This window comes from Macaca thibetana, chromosome 1 (assembly GCF_024542745.1).
Source record: "Macaca thibetana thibetana isolate TM-01 chromosome 1, ASM2454274v1, whole genome shotgun sequence".
Taxonomy (NCBI): Eukaryota; Metazoa; Chordata; class Mammalia; order Primates; family Cercopithecidae; genus Macaca; species Macaca thibetana.
In genome coordinates, this window is record NC_065578.1 from 127,850,082 (window position 1) to 127,870,944 (window position 20,863).

Here is a 20,863-nt window from a genome sequence, read left to right on the forward strand (position 1 = left end):
TCTGGCTCTTTCCAGAATGTGCGGGGTGGGGTGCTGGGAGGACTCGCTGCACAGAAGCGGGACCCAGGGGCCTTGGCATCAGGGCTAAAAGCTTGGGATACGTCAAACCCGCTAGGTGGGTGACACAAGACGCTAAGCGCTGGGGGCGGGTCTGAGCTACGCCACGCCCATGCGCGAAGGGGTGCAGATGCGCTGCGCAGAGTGGGTTGTGCTAGTGCCCCTCCCCTCCCGCTCTGTGCCCCGCCGGGCGGGGACCGTGGGAGCCGAGGACAAGCCCAAGGCCGGAGCGGTTCCAGGAGGACCCTGGTGAGGAGGGCTTGGCCCATGGGTGTAGACCGATGGACCAGGGCATGAGGGGCGGGGCAGGACAAGGGAGCAGGAGAAATGAATAGAGAAGGGGTGCGGTGGTGACTGAACGATGGAGACGAATGCGGAGAGAATGGACATACCGCTGTTCTGAGGGGCGAGGGCGCAGGCTGGAGCCCGGCGGAGGCAGCCAGCAGATGTGGAGTTGACGAGCTGACGGCTGCTCCATCCTTTTCCTCTCCAGCTCCCACCCCTTTCCTGCATTCACCAGGCAAACTCTGCATATCGACCCACCCCCATCCCCCGCCTCCTTTCAGGGCATCTGGGTGGGTCTCCCTGGGTCCCTTCCTGTGGGAGTAAGGGGTAGGCAGGAGGGCAGGGCCAGATTGCGGCAGCAGGGACCCGGAGGTCCATTCTGGGCCCGGACCTCTTCCGGGCCCCCGCCCCTCTTCGGAAATCCAGAGCGCAGCCGCGTTCTCTGACCCTCCCGGCTCCATTCCCGGAGGGTTACATTCGACTCCACCTGCAAACACTGCAGTGGAAACTAATGGCCAGTCGATTGCGATTTGCATCTCATTGAAATATCTTCCAAAGCAGCCAGAGCCTTCAGGCCTGCTGCTGCCGTCAGTCACCTCAGTGTCCTTCCCGCAGCTCCTGTCCTCACTGGCTGGGCTTCGCCACCCCTGTCTTCTAGGTCTGCACCTGTGGTTGCCAGGTAGGTGGATGTGAGAGACCCTACCCTCCTGGTTCTCTAGAAGCCATCCCATCGCCGCTGGCACCATGCTGTCTCCTCAGAGAGCTTTACTCTGCAACCTCAATCACATCCATCTCCAGCACGTCTCCCTGGGCCTGCACTTGTCCCGCCGTCCTGAGCTACGGGAAGGGCCCTTGAGCACATCCCCTCCCCCAGGAGACACTGGGGGCAAGGAGAGCAGGGGCCCCTGCAGTGGCACCCTGGTGGACGCCAATTCCAACAGCCCAGCTGTGCCCTGCCGGTGCTGCCAGGAGCACGGTCCGGGCCTAGAAAACCGGCAGGACCCATCACAGGAGGAAGAGGGGGCTGCCTCTCCCTCAGACCCAGGCTGCTCTTCCTCGCTCAGCTCCTGCTCAGATCTTAGCCCCGATGAGTCCCCCGTCTCAGTCTACTTGCGGGACCTCCCTGGTGATGAGGATGCCCACCCTCAGCCCAGTATCATCCCCCTGGAGCAGGGTTCCCCACTGGCTTCAGCAGGCCCTGGCACCTGCTCACCGGACAGCTTCTGCTGCTCTCCTGATTCCTGCTCCGGAGCTTCTTCTTCACCCGATCCTGGCCTGGACTCGAACTGCAACGCCCTGACCACCTGCCAGGACCTCCCTTCCCCAGGCTTGGAGGAAGAGGATGAGAGCGCGGAGCAGGATCTCCCTACCTCTGAGCTCTTAGAGGCGGATGATGGGAAAATCGACGCTGGGAAAACGGAGCCCAGTTGGAAGATTAACCCAATTTGGAAAATTGACACAGAGAAAACTAAAGCTGAATGGAAAACCACGGAAAACAGTAACACTGGTTGGAAAAACAACGGGAATGTTAACTCTAGCTGGAAAAATGAACCTGAAAAATTCGACTCTGGTTGGAAAACCAACACAAGAATAACTGATTCTGGCTCGAAAACAGATGCAGGGAAAATTGATGGAGGATGGAGAAGTGACGTCAGCGAGGAGCCGGTGCCCCACCGGACAATCACGTCCTTCCACGAGCTGGCCCAGAAGCGCAAGCGGGGCCCAGGGCTGCCCCTCGTCCCGCAGGCCAAGAAAGATCGCAGTGACTGGCTCATAGTCTTCTCGCCCGACACCGAGCTGCCCCCCTCGGGGTCGCTGGGCGGCTCCTCGGCACCTCCTCGGGAAGTCACCACCTTCAAGGAACTCCGGTCCCGAAGCCGGGCCCCACCCCCGCCAGTCCCGCCTCGAGACCCCCCAGCTGGCTGGGCTTTGGTCCCGCCCCGGCCCCCACCCCCGCCTGTCCCTCCCCGAAGGAAGAAGAACCGACCTGGACTGCAGCCCATAGCGGAGGGGCAGTCCGAGGAGGGCCGGGCTGTCAGCCCAGCGGCTGGCGAGGAGGCCCCAGCCGCGAAGGAGCCGGGAGAGCCGGGCGCGCAGGCCGGCCTGGAGGGTAAGAGGTCGCAAGAAGCGGGAGGAGGGCTGGGCTTCGGCCGCTCACGCCTCCTAGGCTTCCAACCCGGCCCCCTGTCTTCCCTCCATTCTGTGTCACCCATCCTCCCCGCCCCTTCTACCAGGGAGCGCTCCGGGAAAGGGAAACTGGGTGGGTCATTGGGTTACGGGACTAACTCTTTGCTCCCTCTTCTTCCCGCCCCTCCTTGCCTGGCTGCCCATCCCGCTGCCCTCCTTCCCTCTGCGCCTGGCCCCGCCAATCCCGCCTGCAGCCGGTCCCCTCCTGCTCCCTCGGCCCCTGGTTTTCCGGTTCTCGGCCGACGGGCGCCCCCTGTTGGAGGGTGGGGGCGCAGGCGCAGCTGGGTCTCTGCTCCTGGCTCCTCTGGCCGGGTGGCCTGGCGCCGGGCTGCGGCTGCTGGGGGCGCCGAGCCCCCCAGAGGAGCAGCTGCTGCCCGTCCGCCTGTCCCCAGTGGGAGCCTATTCGCCTCCGACTCGGGGAGCCTTGCCCTGCCTGGCCAGCCCCGAGCTGGCACTGCTGCTGTCCCCGCTCTTTCCCAGAAGTAGCACCTTCCCCGCCGCGGCTCCCCCACCCCGCCAGGTACCCGCCCCCCCGCTGCCACCGCAACCTCGTCCGCCGAAGGCCCCTCGCTGGACCAGGAGCCCATCGCCTCCGCCCAGGCTACGTAAGACGGACCCGGGCAAGCCCCGCGGGCCACGCCTCAGGCGGGCCGCCCCGCCCGCTCCAAGGCCCCTCCCACTATCGCCCGGCCCCATTTTCGCTTTTTTTCTGGGGTTGCCCAGCTTGGTCCCGCCCTTCAGTTTCGGCGGACTCCAAGCAAGTTCGTCGGTTTTGGGGAATCTGGCCCCGTTCCTAGTGCTGGAGAGGGGAAGTTGTTGCCTTTCCTGCTCCGTGGCCCGGTCCCCTCTCCCTCCAGACCCGCCTGGGCATAATGGACACGGGTTTACCCAGCCTCCATGCCAAGCCTAGGGGGTCCCAGCGAGTCTGTTGTTAGGGACTTTGGGTCACACCCTCCGTGGAATTCCTTGGCCTGTGCATCTCGGGCCTGTCCCCCCACCTTGCTCGGGAGGGGTGGAGGGTGAAGCTCCCGGGAGCTCATTGGCACTAGAAGTTCTGGCCACGCCCTCTCCGCGAGTCCAGTCCCATGCGGGATGAAGAGGGCACCCTCCACCTAGAGACTGCTGCGCGACCCGGGTTTCCCCTTTCCGGCGCCTTCCAGCCTCCCAATCCTCGGGTCTCGCCTCCCTCCGTCTCCTCCCTTTCCCCTCTGTCTGTCTTTCCATTGGTCCACGCCGCCCACGTGCTCCCCGGGGCTCCGCAGGCTGGACTGGGCCCCGGGGCGGTGCGCAGGGCTGCACCTCCCTCCCGGCGCCCTGTCCTCTCCCGCCCTACAGGCCCTAGCGGGGCAGGCGGGAGGTGAGCGCTGCCGTCTCGCTCCCGGATTTCCGGGATCCTGGAGGTGGGGGCTGTGCCCTGAGGGAGGGCACCGGGAACCGGGATGGGGCTGGGGGACAGCGAGTGCCGGGAAGTGTGCGGGATTTCACTCCGGGGCTCGGGTCGAGCTACCCCGTGCTCCAGGCGGCCCTGCGCCTCTTCTCCCCAAGACCCTTCGGGGAGACCCGCCGGAGACAACTTGTGTGGAAGCCCGGAGTCCTCGGAATAACCCTTGGTAAGTGTCACCGCGCCCTTCTTCCCTTACGCCAGTCCGTAGTTCGTGGTCCTTTGCCGGTGTCTCCGGAGCCCAGCGGCTGTGGATGGCAGAAGCCCAGAGTGGGACTGGTCAGCTGCAGGAGCAGAAGAAAGGTAGGGCACCCTGACTCCCGACCCCGCGCTTCCAAATGAACTGCCCCTCGCCCCCGGCCCTGCTCTCTCAGGCTGTCCAAAGGCAGTCTCTCCACGCCCCTCGGGCAAGCCTGGGTAGGGGCGCGGCCTCCTAGCGTCTTCCCTTTCCCTCCCCTCCCAGGTCTCCTGATAGCCGTCAGCGCCTCCGTGGATAAAATCATCTCGCATTTCGGGGCCGCCCGGAACTTGGTGCAGAAGGTGAAGGTGGCTGGAGGGAGGGTGTTGGGATGAGGAGAGTAATGGAGCTCCGCGGTGGGTGCGGGAACGGTTGGCGGGTGGTGGCTGGAGGGATCTCTGGACCCATCCGCATCGCGCCGCCTCCAGGCCCAGTTGGGTGATAGCCGGCTGAGCCCGGATGTGGGGCACCTGGTGCTGACCACCCTCTGCCCGGCCCTCCACGCCCTGGTGGCGGATGGGCTGAAGCCTTTCCGGAAGGACCTCATCACCGGGCAGCGCAGGAGCAGCCCCTGGAGCGTGGTGGAGGCGTCGGTGAAGCCAGGTGAGCCAGGAGGGCGTGGGACCCGGCAGTGCGCAGGGCTGGGCCGGGCTTGGCTGACTGCACCCCACGTTCTCAGGCTCCAGCACCCGCTCCCTTGGAACCCTGTATAGCCAGGTCAGCCGTCTAGCCCCGCTGAGCAGCAGCCGTAGCCGCTTCCATGCCTTTATCCTGGGCCTTCTCAAGTGAGTTGCCTTCTTCCCAGTGCCCTTCCCACGACCTGGGACTGCAAGAGCATCATGGGTGGGACACAGTAGTAGTACCTCATGTCCCCAGAGAAGGCCCCCCCTCCTTCCAATCTCATCTCCCATCCTCCACCCAGAGAGGACTGGAGTCCTCTACCTCCCTGAACTTCCATTCCCTCTTTTCTCCCCCAGCACCAAGCAGTTGGAGCTGTGGTTTTCCAGTCTCCAGGAAGATGCAGGTCAGAGGTTCAGATGGGAGAGGATGGGGCTGATGGGCTGGGAGGATGGGAAGGAAAGGGTTCTCTCCTGCTGGTTCCCACTGGTGCCAGAATGCCATTAATCCAGATCTCCGATCTTATTACTCTTCTAATTAAAACTTTCTAAGGAGGCCCATCGCCCATAGGATGAAAGACCCAAAGCCTTGGCTGTCTGGCCTCTGCCCTCTTCCCCTGCCTTGGAGGCCAGGGCTTTCCCTGGTCTTGCCAACAGTCTTCCCGCCTGGCCCTTCCTGCTCCAAGGCCCTGCTTATGTTGTTCCTCTATCTCCTGCCCCTCCTGCTTCCTCATGAACTGTCATTCATCCTTTGAGTCCTTCCCCAGTGAGGCCTTACCTCTACCCTCAGACTAGGCCAACCCCCACACCATTTTGTATGTGCTTCTATGGCTCTCCTGTCCTCCTCCTCTGTAGCCTTTGCACTGTCACTCAGTTACTTGTCACCACTTGCTGTGTGTGTCTTCCTATTTGGGCGAGGTTCCACGCAGGCAGGGATGTCAGACCTATAGCTCACCACACCCTTCCTCCTCTCTGCCTCAGTGCCCAGCAGAGTGAGGCCTGGGAGGATGTGTGCTGACTGGTGGGCTGCTCTGGGGGGTCCTCTGGGACTAGGTCCAGGGCAGAAGCTGATGTTGGCCTGCTCTTTTCCAGGCCTGCTCTCCCTCCTGTACCTGCCAACAGGATTCTTCTCCCTGGCCCATGGTGGCTGTCCCTCCCTGTCCACAGAGCTGCTGCTCCTGCTGCAGCCTTTGTCGGTGCTCACCTTCCACCTGGACCTGCTCTTTGAGCACCACCACCACCTGCCCCTGGGCCCACCTCAGGCGCCTGCCCCTCCAGGCCCGCCTCCGGCTCTGCAGCAGACTATGCAAGCCATGCTGCACCTGGGGGGCCGGCTGGCCCAGAGCCTTCGGGGGACTTCCAAGGAAGCTGCTCCAGACCCCTCAGACTCTCCAAACCTTCCCACACCAGGGAGCTGGTGGGAGCAGCTGACCCAGGCCTCCCGGGTCTATGCCTCTGGGGGTACTGAGGGCTTTCCTCTTTCCCGATGGGCACCGGGGCATCATGGGACTGCAGCTGAAGAAGGTGCACAGGAGAGACCCCTGCCCACAGATGAAATGGCACCAGGCAGGGGCCTCTGGTTGGGAAGACTATTTGGAGTGCCTGGGGGCCCCACAGAAAATGAGAGTGGAGCCCTAAAGTCCAGGTAATGGGGTACCTTGTCCTTTCTATGACCTTCTGACTCTCAGATCTCCCAGTGGCCTCATTTGAAACTCTATAGTGATGATCCTTTAGGGCAGAGGTTGGCAGTCTGTTTTTCTACAGCCATGAGCTAAAAATGGTTACATTTTAATGGTTATATTAAGTGCCTATATAATGATCTCAATTTTCCCTCTTGGTCCTAGGTCCGAAAATATAGTTATCCCCAGGTACATGTGGGGAATTGGTTCTAGGACCCTCACATACACTAAAATATGACATACTCAAGTCCTATGTTGATGTATAGGAAAAGACAGCCCTCAGTATATGTGGGTATTATATCCTGAGAATACAGTATTTTCTGTTCAGTTGGAAAAAACCTGCATATAGGTGAGCTTGCGCATTTCAAACCTGCTTTGTTCAAGGGTCAACTGTATTTACTATCTGGTCCTTTAGAAAAATGAAAAACAGCCTGGGCAACATGGTGAAACCCTGTCCCTATAGAAAAATACAAAAATTAGCTGGGCATGGTGGCACACACCTGGTGGTAGTCCCAGCTGCTCTAGGAGGCTGAGGTGGGAGGACAGCTTGAGCCTAGGAGGTCGAGGCTGCAGTGAGCTGTAATCACACTGCTGCATTCCAGCCTGGGTGACAAAGCGAGACCCTGTCTCCTCTCCAAACAAACAAAATTGCGAATCCCTGCTCCAGGCCTCAATAACTGGTGGCTCTTTAATGGCTTGAGATGTTCTCTAGTGGCCCTTTCGTTCTGAGCCTCTCTAGACCCTGCTGGGTCCATAGGTTCCTTGTGATTTGTGGTGTTGTGGACTTTTGTTGTCATCTCCCTCATCAACCTGAAAATGCCTGTATCTAATAATTAACACTCTGCCCTCAGCAGTGACTAACCCCTGACCTCTTTTGAACCACAGTGAGGCCCCTTAGCCTCTCCCTCCCTCCAAACCCCAGGGTTCTTTGGGTTTTCTGGAGGTGGGTTGAGCTGTGACCCTATGTCCCTTCTTTTAGGAGACCATCTAGCTGGCTGCCCCCGACAGTGAGTGTGTTGGCTCTTGTGAAGCGGGGGGCACCTCCTGAGACACCTTCTCCTCAGGAGCTTGAGGCCTCAGCACCCAGCATGGTGCAAACCCATAGGTAAGGAGGACTGGGGAGGATGCACTAGTGTGTAACCATGTATGCTATCACAGCATGGATGGGAGGTAGTGTAAAAAAACCTGGGCTTTAAAATAAGACCATGCTTAGTGTGCATTGCAGCTTTTCTATTTATTATCGATGTGTCACTCATTTGTCTGAGCCTTGGATTTTTTTTTTTTTTTTTTTTTTTTTTTTGGAGACAGAGTCTTGCTCTGTCGCTTAGGCTGGAGTGCAGGGGCATGATCTCGGCTCACTGCAACCTCCCCATCCTGGGTTCGCCTGTCTCAGCCTACCGAGTAGCTGGGACTACAGGTGCCCGCCACCACACCCAGCTTTGTGTTTTTTATTTTTGAGACGGAGTCTAGCTCTGTTGCCAAGCTGGAGTACAGTGGGGCGATCTGGGCTCACTGCAATCTCTGCCTCTTGGGTTCAAGCGATTCTTCTGCTAAGCCTCCTGAGTAGCTGGGATTACAGGCCCGTGCCGCCACGCCCAGCTAATTTTTGTATTTTTAGTAGAGAAGGGGGTTTCACCATGTTGGCCAGAATGGTCTCGATCTCCTGACCTTGTGATCCACCTGCCTTGGCCTCCCAAAGTGCTAGGATTACAGGCATGAGCCACTGTGCCTGGCCAATTTTTGCATTTTTAGTAGAGACAGGGTTTCACCGTGTTGCCCAGGCTGGTCTAGAACTCCTGACCTCAGGAGATCCGCCCGCCTCAGCCTCCCAAAGTACTGGGATTAGAGGCGTGAGCCACTGTGCCCGGCCAGGATTCTTTCTATAAAAAGAGGATACGATGCAATACCTTTTTTATAGTTATAGAGACTAAACATAATTTTTTTTTTTTGAGACAAGAGTCTCACTCTCGTCCAGGCTGGAGTGTAGTGACACGGTTTTGGCTCACTGCAACCTCGCCTCCTGGGCTCAAGGGATTCTCTTGCCTCAGCCTCCAGAGTAGCGCCTGCCACCATGCCTGGCTAAGTTTTGTAACTTTAGTAGAGACAGGGTTTCGCCGTGTTGTGCAGGCTGGTCTTAAACTCCTGGCCTCAAGTGATCTGCCTACTTCGGCCTCCCAAAGTGCTGGGATTACAGGTGGGAGCCACCATACCTGGTCACTAAACATTTTATAAAAGCATTTGGCGGCTGGGCGCGGTGGATCACCTGAAGTCAGGAATTCAAGACCAGCCTGGACAACATGGCGAAACCCTGTCTTTACTAAAAATACAAAAATTAGCCAGGCGTGGTGGTGGTGGGCACCTGTAGTCCCAGCTACTCTGGAGGCTGAGGCAGGAGAATTGCTTGAACCCAGGAGGTGGAGGCTGCCGAGATCACAGCACTGCACTCCAGCCTGGGGAACAGAGAGAGACTCTGTCTCAAAAAATAAATAAATAAATAAAAAGAGTAGATGGAGTAGTAGGAGATCCAAACACCAAACAGGTTTTGGTGATGGATTGGATGTATGGAGTGAGATGCCCAGGTTTTTACCAGGAGCAAGTGTGGGTAGAAAGTGGTGCTGTCTACCACTGTAGGCGACATGAGGAGGGACTGGTTTTGAGGGTGAGTCATTTCGTTTGCCTATGTTGAATTTGAAGCATCAGAGAGAAGTGCAAATAGTGTCAAATAAGCAGCTAGAGTGGGTTTGGCACTCAGAAGGCTGGGGCCCCAGATAGAACCACCATGTTGATGATTGGTTCTCAAGTCCCTTCCAGAGCCCAGTCAATGTTCACTGAGCCAAACCAACAAGGGCACTCTGGAGGTGACACCTGGAGACAGCTGGGCACCCCTACCTCACTTCATCCCAGTATCTTCCTCTGGCTCCCCTCAGGGCAGTTCGGGCTCTCTGTGATCATACCGCTGCAAGACCTGACCAGTTGAGCTTCCGGCGTGGGGAAGTGCTGCGTGTCATTACCACAGTGGATGAGGACTGGCTCCGCTGTGGGCGGGATGGCGTGGAGGGTCTGGTGCCTGTGGGGTATACCTCCCTTGTTCTGTAGCCCTGGGACCCTTTCCTGTGTATGTGTCTCCTTCCTGTCACCTGGGAATGGAATGGCCAGTGAACACCATCCCAGAAGCATTTTCCCTGTCTGCAAAATGACATTTCTTCCCACATTTCTGCTAATGTTTAAAATAAACTTTCCTTCTTCCCTCCTATACCCACCTGTAAGGTGAAATCTGCTCTTCTTCCAAATATATAAAAAGGGAATTGCCCTCCAGGAAATCTTCCTTTCCTTTTTCCCATCTGTATAAGGGAATGTCTTCCTTCCTATCTATCTGCAAAATGGAAATCTAGACCTCCTTCTTCATCCATAAGTGGACTGTGCCAGTACAATACATGCCTCAGCCCCCAAGCCTAGAAGGACCTCTAGTCTCCTTCCTGTGTATGGAATCTTCCTCACTCCACCCCTCCCACGTTGTCTGTATTGATAATGTACTCATGCTGTACTAGGTGCTGAAGCCTGGACACCCCTGGTGGGTGGGCCTGTGGTGATGATTTGCATCCTTCCTCCTTTGTCCCAATAAAGTATGGGAGTTGAATGTGTGTCTTTCACTGTGGGTTTCAGGACATAGGCTATGGGGGAGGAGAAAAAGGACCTCCTATGGGAGGCATAAGGCAGATGTTTCTTTTCGTTCTTAATGCTCCCTGAAGAATAGAGAAGTAGTCCCTCACTGGTTCCTGAATCTCACAAGTGCTTCTCTACTGTATGACTTTCTCTGTTTAGCTAGACTAACAGGATAGTAGCTTGCATAAATATGGGGGAGGAGAGGACTTAGCCCTTGAAATTGTACTTCATATCTGAGGTGAAGGGAAGGATTAAAGATTTGCACCGGGCACAGTGGCTCACACCTGTAATCCCAGCACTTTGGGAGGCTGAGGCAAACAGATCACTTGAGCTCAGGAGTTCGAACCCAGCCTTGGCAACATGGCAAAACCCCGTCTCTACAAAAAATTAGCCAGGTGTGGTGACACATGCCTGTGGTCCCAGCTAGTTGGAGGGCTGAGGCAGGAGGATCCTTTGAGCTGTGGAGGTCGAAGCTGCAGTGAGCCGAGATTGTGCCACTGCATTCCAGCCTGGGTGACAAAGTGAGAACCTGTTTCAAAACAACAACAAAGAGTTGTAAGAAATGTCACCATTTGTTCTACTAGCCGGGCGCGGTGCTCACACCTATAATCCCAGCACTTTGGGAAGCCAAGGTGGGCAGATGACGAGGTCAGGAGATAAAGACCATCCTGGCTAACACAGTGAAACCCCATCTCTACTAAAAATACAAAAAAATTAGCGGGGCATGGTGGCAGGCGCCTGTAGTTCCAGCTACATGGGAGGCTGAGGCAGGAGAATGGTGTGAACCAGGAGGCAGAGCTTGCAGTAAGCCGAGATCGCGCCACTGCACTCTATCTCAAAAAAAAAAAAAAAAAAAAAAAAAGAAATGTCACCATTTTTTCTACTTAGTATCTATCACTCTGATGATATAATTCCAAGTAACCCAGGCACCTGACAACAACAACAAAAAGTTCCAAGTAAAAAGAGAGGCCAGGTGTGGTGGCTCATGTCTGTAATCCCAGCACTTTGGGAGGCTGATGTGGGAGGATTGCTTGCGGTCAGGCAGTATAGCAAGACAGTCTATTAAAAAAAACCTGGGAGTGGTGGCATGCACCTGTAGTCCCAGCTACTTTGGGAAGCTGAGGTGGGAGGATCACTTGAGCCTAGGAGTTCAAGGCTGCAGTGAGTTTTGATTGCACCGTAGCACTCCACTCCACTCCAGCCTGTAAGACAGAGAAAGGGCATCTCTCTCAAAAAAAAGAAAAAAGAAAAAAAAAAAAAAATATATATATATATATATGATCTAGAATAGAACAACCGCAATAGATCCAAAGGTCAAAAATTAAAGAAAAGCGTCTGGGCGCGGTGCCTCATGCCCGTAATCGCAGCACTTTGGGAGGCTGAGGTGGATGGATCACCTGAGGTCAGGAGTTTGAGACCAGCCTGATCGACATGGAGAAACCCCATCTCTACGAAAAATACAAAATTAGCCGGGCACAGTGGCACATGCCTGTAATCCCAGCTATCTGGGGGGGCCGAGGCAGGAGAATTGCTTGAACCTGGGAGGCAGAGGTGGTGGTGAGCTGAGATCGCGCCATTGCACTCCAGCCTGGGCAATAAGGGCAAAACTCTGTCTCAAAAAAAAAAAAAAAAAAAAAAGAAAGAAAAAATTAAAGATAATCTTAAAAAAATGTAACAGTAACATATTGTTTTTGCAGTCATGAAGAAACCATTATGTAACAGTAGGGCCCTCTGATCTAGTCTTGAACCTCAAGTCCTTGTAGGAGTAGAGATTGAACTGTTGGAGTAAGCTGTCTTGCTACTTCTGAGCAACTGTATTCTAGCTGAACTCCCAGCCTAAATGTTTAACTTATGTCTGGGACAAAGTTTTGGTAGGCTTTTCAGTTATCTGCAGGAATGAGTTTATCTTCCTTAATGAGTAGCGTCACTTTGTCTACTTACGACACTTTTCTATTTGTGGAGGAGTACACAGACTTTGGAGTTCTGGCTCCAACCCTAGTTACTGGGTGACCTTTGGCAAGTTACTTAACCTTCCTGAGCTTCAGTTTTCACTCTTAGAAAATGGGAATAACTTCAGAGGGTTATTATGAAGATTAACTATGTGATCTTGGGCAAGTTACCTAAATTGTCTTTTGCTTCAATTTCCTCATAAAATTGGGATTTGGTACCCACCACAGAGTGCTTTTGTGAGGATTAATAAATATATGAAAACTGCTTATGATAGAAATGGTCTAACACACAGTGGCCTAAAAAAACGTAGCCTAAAGTTATATATTGCTGGCCTCAGTGGTTGTTGCTGAGAATTAATGAGATGATGATGCATGTGTGTACAAAGGATGGAGATGTAGAATAGGATGGCATGGTTTTTTGTTTTTGTTTTTTGAGACCTTAGGTGATCCGCCTGCATGGCATGTTTAAGAAATAGCTGGGGCCGGGCGCGGTGGCTCAAGCCTGTAATCCCAGCACTTTGGGAGGCCGAGACGGGTGGATCACGAGGTCAGGAGATCGAGACCATCCTGGCTAACACGGTGAAACCCCATCTCTACTAAAAAATACAAAAAACTAGCCGGGCGAGGTGGCGGGCGCCTGTAGTCCCAGCTACTCAGGAGGCTGAGGCAGGAGAATGGCGTAAACCCGGGAGGTGGAGCTTGCAGTGAGCTGAGATCCGGCCACTGCACCCCAGCCTGGGCGACAGAGCAAGACTCCGTCTCAAAAAAAAAAAAAAAAAAAAAGAAATAGCTGGGGCCAGGTATGGTGGCTCAGGCCTGTAATCCCAGCATTCTGGGAGGCGGAGGTGGGCGGATCACTTGCAGTCAGGAGTTCGAGACCAGCCTGGCCAATATGGTGAAACTCCTGTCTCTACTAAAATACAAAAAAAATTAGCTGGGCATGGTGGTTGGTGCCTATAATCCCAGCTACTTGGGAGGCTGAGGCAGGAGAATCCCTTGAACCCAGGAGGCAGAGGTTGCAGTGAGCCAAGGCTGTACCACTGGACTCCTGCCTGGGTGAGAGCAAGACTCCATCCCCAAAAAAAATAAAAAGAAAAGAAAAGAAACAGCTGGGCAGCCGTGGTGGCTCATGCCTGTAGTCCCAGAACTTTGGGAGGCTGAGGTGACTGGATCACTTGAGCCCAAGAATTTGAGACTAGCCTGGGCAACACAGGGAGACCCCCGTCTCTACAAAAAATAAAAACATTAGCCAGGTGTGGTGGTGTGCCCCTGTAGTCCTAGCAACTCAGGAGGCTGAGTTGGGAGGATTGCTTCAGCCCAGGAGGTTGAGGTTGCAGTGAGCTGTAATGCATCACTGCACTCTGGACAGGGCAACACAGTGAGACTTTGTCTCAAAAACAAAACAAAACAAAACCCAAAAAACCCAACAAAACAGCTGGACTAGCTTGGCCAATATGGTGAAACCCTGTCTGCACAAAAAGTACAAGAATTAGCCAGGCATGGTGGTGCATGCCTGTAGTTCCAGCTACTTGGGAGGCTGAGACAGAAGGCTCATTTGAATCCGGGATGTGGAGGTTGCAGTGAGCTGAGACTGTGCCACTGCATTCCAGCTTGGGTAACAGGGAGACTCTGTCTCAAATACAAAAAACAAAAAAGCAACTGGACATTTGGTGTGTATTGTTATTGTGCTGATTGATTAGGCTGGGTCCAGACTAGAAAGATTCTAGTACTGACTTTATCCAGTAGTCAACAGCAGTGAGTGTGCTCATGTGCAGCCTAGTATGTTTATGATGTTGTTTCAGAAAGATCCCCTTGGAAACAGGATGAAGTTGTTCTTGGAAGATAAATGGGGGATAAGAAGGAGGAAAAAAATAACAAGCTCATCAGTCCACAGTTAGGAAAAGTTTTTTCCATTTAATACTAGACTTTCAAGGATTGAGATGCAAGCTTTGTATGCAATTACATCCAATGTTAAAATTGGTAATACATAATTTACAAAGATTAACATCAAAACAATCATCTATTTAGATATGCTTTTGTAAAAAGGAAATATATTAGCAGCATTTATATTTTCCGCAATCACACAGCCTACAGACATGCAGACTAACTCTGTATCTATTTGCAGTGATGTAGTGCTTTGCCCCGCATTTCAAACACCAAAACCCGCCTGGCAGCTGGGGGGTTCTTTTTATTTCGTTATTATAAAATAACTGAAAAATAAAAAAAGGCATTAATTTCTACACCAGTAAGAAAAAACAAGTTTTTGCACTTACCTAACATTTGATTGTCTAAAAAACATTTCAGTTTTTTTTTAGTCTTTCAACAAAAGAAAGATAAAATGACAGAGCGTAGTGTCTTTTGCTTCTGTTCTCGCATTTTACAAAGTTTTTTTTCTTTTTCATCTTTTTTAAAATTTTAGTGTTTAACACTATAAAGGAAACATTGAATTTTAATCTCTTTCTTGTCATTTTCTCGCTTTTGACTAAAAGGAGACCCCCAAAGTGCCCCTAGTCCCACCTCCCTCCCACCCACTCCCTGCAATGAAAAACAAAAGAAACCACTCAAACGGGCTTGGACATGCGATTTTTCCAGCTCCACATGTGAGTATCTTATACCCAGGTCTCTTAGTAATGTACAGTGCTTCTCTACAGTAAGAAAATACTCCAAACTATTTTCTTAATTCTCTTTTTTCTTTAATAAAATATTTATTTTCCTTTTTTTCTCTGCTCAAGGGGATCATTGGCATCCCCTATCTCTTTTGTTTTTTCCTCAAGAATGACACAGAAAGGGGAAAAAGAAAAAAATATTCAATGGAATGGAAGGTGGTCAATGTGTCTACCTAAACGAGTCAGAGCATCGTCACCATAAGGGGAAATGTACAATTAGGACAGCATTGGTCCAATATTAGAAAAAAGTAATAGGGACATGTTTACTATTGTATTGCTTACCAATCACGCAGCAGGTGTGTGTGTGTGTGTGTGTATATATATACACACACATATACACACACACATACACACACATATATACACACACACACACACAACTTGGCACATTTAAAAACCATCTTTTCTCTTATAAGAACATCTAAAACATATATGCATATGTATGTCTGAAAAGACAACAAAGCTTTTTAAATTTTATTTTTAAAGAGACAGTATAGTCTGGTAACTTCTAGTCAAGAGAGTAGGAAGGAAGAAGACACCCTGGACATACCTCCTGATGTCATTCAGGAGGGTGAGGGAAGATGGGACTAGGGGTGAAGAGAAATACACTGTCTCTTTAAGAAAGGGACATTGAAAACTGTACAATTAAGAAAACAAGAGTAGTGTTTTCAATTGATAATCTATACTCACAACAAATACTCTGATAGGTGAATACTGCTGAACAGTTTATGTAGTGACTTTTGTTGCCGGGGTGGGTTTAGAGTTCTTTTTATGTAGGTTTTTAAATGATTTTACTTTGAACTGAATCTCCATTTGCACAGCACAGCAGACACACAAGAACTACAGCGCATTAAAAACAGCATGTGTGCTGGTGGGGGCCTGGCTTTCTCATTAGAAAAAAATATGTCCGACAGGTTATGAAGGGTAAAACAAAAATAATTGCAAGAACTACTGTGCCCTTCTGACCCCATGGGGGCCTTCCCTATCCCATGATTCCATTTTGGGGAGTAGAGGTAGGGAGGGGGCAGCAGTTACAAGTGCTTTGAGCTGTCAACTCACATTTTACTTTGACCTGGTTGGGCAAGAAAGGAGAGAGAAACTTCCCTAGTCAGGTATCTGGGAAGAAGCCCCAGCTACTGTTTCTGTTTAAGGTCTCTGGGGTAGCTCTTGGAGCCAATAGAGAATAGACGGGGTAGGAATAGGGATCCTGGCCCTATCCCTTTGGATTTTGAGTTATACCTGGGTATAGGAAGTAGCTTCTTAGCAATGTCTGTGGGATCTGAGGATGACAGAAAAACCTAAGCTGTGGGGAGGGGCAAATGCTATAAAGTACCAGTAGGTTCTGGTCATCAGTGTGGTTCTCCCTCCTCTCTACATTATTAACCCTTAAGGTGAAGCAATGGAGAGGAAAATTAATTAACCTGAACTGTCTTGGACAGAACCCCTTCCTCTCCCTCTCCACTAGCTCCAAGGCTTATTAAGTACCTAATGTCAACAACATGGCCCCATTCCCCTTGCCTGGACAGACCCTTTCCACCCCGGTCTATACCCAGAGAGCAGGAGGCAGGACTGATTAGCTAATCAGTCCACTGGATCCCAGATGCTTGAGGTTCTCATTCTTTGAGGGTCACTTTCGAAAGCTGTTTTCTGGGATAAACAAAGTACGCCTTCGCAGTTTCCTGCCTGATCCTTCCTCCAGCAAGTAGGTCACATCAATGGCTGAAAACAGAACCAAGAAGGCTCATCAAAATACCACTCTCCTACTCCTTATTCCACATTTGAGCTCTAAGGAGAGCACAGGAACTCAATGATTCCTTTTCTGACCTATAAGCAATTTAGACCATCCTCCAGCCCTACATGAAAAACGTGGTTCTTTAGAGGAGATCATCTCACCTTCCAGTTTCACTCCCAAGATATAACTAAAAGCAAGCCTATGAAAGAACTATACCATTTTCTTAGAATATTTTGGATGCTGAACCAGTAATTACAATTTTTTTTCCATTCCCTCTCATTTCACATTTATCTTAAACCCTAGATATGAACCTGATTATTCTTACCATTTTTTCCAGGGATTTTTTCAAGGAGATTGAGCAAGATCTGGTTGAGTCGTTCCCGTTGGTTATGCCGTCGTTCCTCAGGGGTACAGGTTGATTGGGGTTCTTGACTACTTTCCTCTGTTTTTTTTTCACCCTCACTGACGTTACCAGTGGCCCCCTCCCGTTCTGGCTCCTCCAGGCTGGGTATCTCACTGGCTGTTTGCTCTTGACGGGCTAGAACCTCTTCAATCAAGGGTAGAGCATCATCCTCCTGGCCCAAGTCTTTTAGGGGTGGCTTTGAGCGCTCAGACTTCCAGGATGATCTGCCAGAAGGATATTTGAATTTAGTGCAAGACACTTGAGGAGGAAAAGGGGATGAAGGGAAGGAGATCTTAGGATGGCTTGAGATCCTGGAGTCCAGCACTTAGAGCTTGAGGTAAGAAACTTGACTTTCATTTTTGCTTTATTATTATTTGAACAAATCACTACCTTTACCTGAAATTTTTTTTCTTTTTTTTTTTTTTGAGACGGAGTCTCGCTCTGGCCGGATCTCAGCTCACTGCAAGCTCTGCCTCCCGGGTTTACGCCATTCTCCTGCCTCAGCCTCCCGAGTAGCTGGAACTACAGGCGCCCACCACCTCGCCCGGCTAGTTTTTTGTATATTTTAGTTGAGACGGGGTTTCACCATGTTAGCCAGGATGGTCTCGATCTCCTGACCTCATGATCTGCCCGTCTTGGCCTCCCAAAGTGCTGGGATTACAGGCTTGAGCCACCGCGCCCGGCCACCTTTACCTGAAATTTAATTTTATTTGTAAAATTCAACTTTTATTATTTCTCTTAGGAATATGCACAAATGATATAGGAATCCATAAAATATACAAGGGCTAATAAAATTGCTTAGCTGGTTCTAAATGACTGCTTCATGACTAGAAAAGTATAGCACAACCTTGTGATGCCAATAATCCAACTACAATAATAAATATGTAAATGGAGTTTTAAATTTTCCTGCTTCCCTTTTTTACCTCAATAGTCTAATATTTTCTCCCTTATGGTAAGCTATTGGTGTAGGTAAAGCAGTTGTTATGCCCCCATTGAACAGATGAGGAGACTGAAGAAAAAGCCTTCTGTCATCTTTCTTTAGGAATAATCCTCATGTACAAAATAAGCAAAAATGAAAACTATGAACCCATAGTTCATACCTCAGTGAAAACTGTACTCGCTACATCTGTTCCTTGATAGAGGCACCAAGAGCTGATATACCTTGAGGTAATGGGGAAAGCTTACAGACATCTAAAAGAAACTTTTCCGAGTCTGGAGTTCTGTTTCAAATCTCTGCACATCTCTCTGTTGCTCCAACTAAGGCTCCATAATGGGACCACATCTACTGAAGTTTAGTTCTTCCATAGTGCTGGCGCTACCCTGGGCTATTCTGCAGAGAATACCCAGTCCTAGAAGTGGAGCTGAGTGGGTAGTTGTTTGTTTTCTTGCTCCATTCAAGCTCTTGGTCAATCCCTTAGGATCCTCATATCCCCCCATAGGACTTACCGTCCTCCATTCCTCTTGTAGTTGTCTGGGACGTAATGAGGCTGCAGATAAGAAAAGGAAGAGGTAAGCATATTGTAGAAGCTGGGAAAGCTAGCTCTCCTCTGGGGCCACTCAGGATAAGGAACATAGTAGGGCAGTAGACAACTTGGGTGACTTTGTTTTAAGATGAGAAATCTAGTACTTCTATTAATATGCAGGCCACAATGATTATCAGCATTTTGTGCTCCCAGCATGTCAATGGGAGGGATAAGTGCACGATTTTCTCTACTCCATTTCACCTTTTAAATACAGTCATATGTTACTTAATAATGGGGATATGTTCTGAGAAGTATGTCGTCAGGTGATTTGATTGTTATGTAAACATCATAAAGTGTCCTTACACAAACCTAGATAGTATAGCCTACTATACACCTAAGCTATTTAGTATAGCCTATTGCTCCTAGGCTACGAGCCTATATATACAGCACAGTACTATACTGAATACTATAGGTAGTTGTAATACAATGTTAAGTATTGTGTACCTAAACACAGAAAAGGTAATACATTGCAGTATGTTACGACAACTATGACATCACTAGATGACAGGACAGAATTCTTCAGCTCCATTATAATCTTATGGGATCACCGTTGCATACGCAGTCCAATGTTGACTGAAACATGTTACACATGACTGTAGTTAAGGTTGGGGTTTCAAAGCTAATCAGTAAGCTATTGATTGAGCAAGCAAGACCAAATAAGTCTTGATGTGAGGAAAGACCTGGTGGTGGGCAGAGAATGCAAAAGACGGTTTGGAAAATTAAAAAAAAAAAAAAAAATAGGGAAAACAGGAATGTATTGCTTTGTTTTCTGGTTATTTCTTTTTCTTTCCTTTTTTCTTTTTTTTTTGTGAGATGGAGTCTTGCCCTGTCGCCAGGCTGGAGTGCAGTGGCGTAATCTTGGCTCACTGCAATCTCTGCCTCTGGGTTCAAGCAACTCTTCTGCCTCAGTCTCCCGAGTAACTGGGATTACAGGCGTGCACCACCATGCCTGGCTAATTTTTGTATTTTTAGTAGAGATGAGGTTTCACCATGTCAGCCAGGCCGGTCTCAATCTCCTGACTTTGTGATCCACCTGCCTTGGCCTCCCAAAGTTCTGGGATTACAGGCGTGAGCCACTGTGCCCGGCTCTGGTTAGATTATTTCTAGGGATTCCAGGGTGACAGCTATGAATTTTGACAGGCCCACTAAAAGAAGACTAAAAATGAGGAGCTCAGCCAGGGTTTTATTAAAGCAAACAGATGAATGGATGAGCAAAATCTTTATGGAATGATGAATGACAAAACATATAACTGGCACACGGTTCTCAACAATTTGAAAGAAAAAATATACAGGAAAAAGTCTGAAAATGAAAATGTTAAAAATGGTTATTTTCTGGATAGTGGAGTATATACATAACTTTTTTCCTCTTAATGCTTCTATACTTAATTTTTTTTTTTTTTTTTTTTTTTTTTTTTTTTTTTTGAGACAGGGTCTCTGTCACTCAGACTGGAGTGCAGTGGCACAATCGGCTTACTGTAACCTCAAACTCCTGGGCTCAAGTGATCCTCCTGCCTTGGCCTCCCAAAGTGCTGAGATTACACACGAGTCACCATGATGTTTACACAATAAACATCACTACCACAAATTTTATTTGTTTTGTTATTGTTTTGAGATGGAGTATCGCTCTGTCACCCAAGTTGGAGTGCAACGGCGTGATCTCTGCTCACTGCAACCTCCGCCTTCCAGGTTCAAGCGATTCTCCTGCCTCAGCCTCCTGAATAGCTGGGATTACAGGCGCACGCCACCACACCTGGCTAATTTTTGTATTTTTAGTAGAGACAAGGTTTCACCATGTTCACAAATTTTACATAATGATCATGTCTTCCATTTTTAATGCGGGCATAAAAAGAAAAAGCCCTGAATTATTTTCTGTGAAGGTTCTTCTTTTATAGGTGTGTTCTCAATGAGAGGAAAAAAAGGCGTTTTTCAGGGTTCTTGTTTCTTAAAATTATGGGTGTGAAAGACAAAACAAAACAAAAACCTACAGATGTGGGACTCGACAGCAAAGATTAAACAGACGAAAGAGAAAAGAGGAAAGGTATAACACTATAATCAACAATTTTCTGAGATACAGTCTATGTGAGGAAATGTACTTATGCTGTTCAAATGTCCCAAATAGAGACAGAGATTTTCAGAGCTTGGGATGGAATCTGGATGAAGAAGCAGAGAGCTACATGAAGATTTTCGCTTAGTGAATTTCATGCATGAACCAGATTGTCCTAACATGTAGTGTTAAGAAAGGAAGGAGACTCACCGAGAAATCTTTTTTGGGAGTGAGCTTCTTGGGGAAGTGATCAAAAGCATAGGGTTTGGTGCAGACAGGATAGCGGTTCCGGTGGATCTTGTAAAACAGGTGTGCTGACTTGTCAAGCCGATAATCACAGATGTACACATCTTGCTCCTTCACTCCTTTGGGTCTCCCT

The 20,863-nt window shown here is 50.2% G+C and overlaps 2 protein-coding genes across 14 annotated transcripts in view; one reads left to right on the forward strand and one right to left on the reverse strand.

Annotated features, from left to right (window-relative positions):
- The first annotated feature begins 229 nt into the window (after positions 1 to 229).
- RUSC1 (RUN and SH3 domain containing 1) lies at positions 230 to 10,141 on the forward strand. Of its 5 annotated transcripts, none has more exons than XM_050752738.1 (11): positions 230 to 306; positions 958 to 2,452; positions 2,724 to 3,134; positions 4,175 to 4,273; positions 4,434 to 4,510; positions 4,637 to 4,811; positions 4,888 to 4,993; positions 5,186 to 5,232; positions 5,918 to 6,470; positions 7,484 to 7,609; positions 9,432 to 10,141. In XM_050752738.1, the coding sequence occupies exons 2-11, from the start codon at positions 1,087 to 1,089 to the stop codon at positions 9,598 to 9,600; spliced, it is 3,129 nt and encodes a 1,042-aa protein (XP_050608695.1). In that variant the 5' UTR covers positions 230 to 306; positions 958 to 1,086; the 3' UTR covers positions 9,601 to 10,141. The 5 variants fall into 5 exon arrangements, with proteins under 5 accessions (XP_050608695.1, XP_050608685.1, XP_050608706.1 ...); XM_050752728.1 differs by having other exon boundaries at positions 1,001 to 2,452; XM_050752749.1 differs by lacking the exon at positions 2,724 to 3,134 and having other exon boundaries at positions 1,001 to 2,452.
- A 3,869-nt stretch (positions 10,142 to 14,010) lies between these two features.
- ASH1L (ASH1 like histone lysine methyltransferase) overlaps positions 14,011 to 20,863 on the reverse strand; it is a 366,415-nt gene continuing 359,562 nt past the window's right edge. For all 9 annotated transcript variants that reach the window (XM_050752217.1, XM_050752157.1, XM_050752176.1 and 6 more), the window contains 4 exons: positions 20,695 to 20,861; positions 18,364 to 18,404; positions 16,840 to 17,141; positions 14,011 to 16,501 (listed from right to left, as the gene is read on the reverse strand). In XM_050752217.1, coding sequence (XP_050608174.1) covers positions 16,410 to 16,501; positions 16,840 to 17,141; positions 18,364 to 18,404; positions 20,695 to 20,861 — 602 coding nt within the window. In that variant the 3' untranslated portion in view covers positions 14,011 to 16,409. The remainder of the gene's footprint in view (positions 16,502 to 16,839; positions 17,142 to 18,363; positions 18,405 to 20,694; positions 20,862 to 20,863) is intronic.

Bases quoted from the DNA above. Each gene is read 5' to 3' on its own strand.
- RUSC1 (XM_050752738.1), top strand. From the start codon at position 1,087: ATGCTGTCTCCTCAGAGAGCTTTACTCTGCAACCTCAATCACATCCAT. The intron at 4,274-4,433 runs GTAGGGCACCCT...CTCCCCTCCCAG, and splicing joins GCTGCAGGAGCAGAAGAAAG to GTCTCCTGATAGCCGTCAGC. The intron at 7,610-9,431 runs GTAAGGAGGACT...GGCTCCCCTCAG, and splicing joins AGCATGGTGCAAACCCATAG to GGCAGTTCGGGCTCTCTGTG.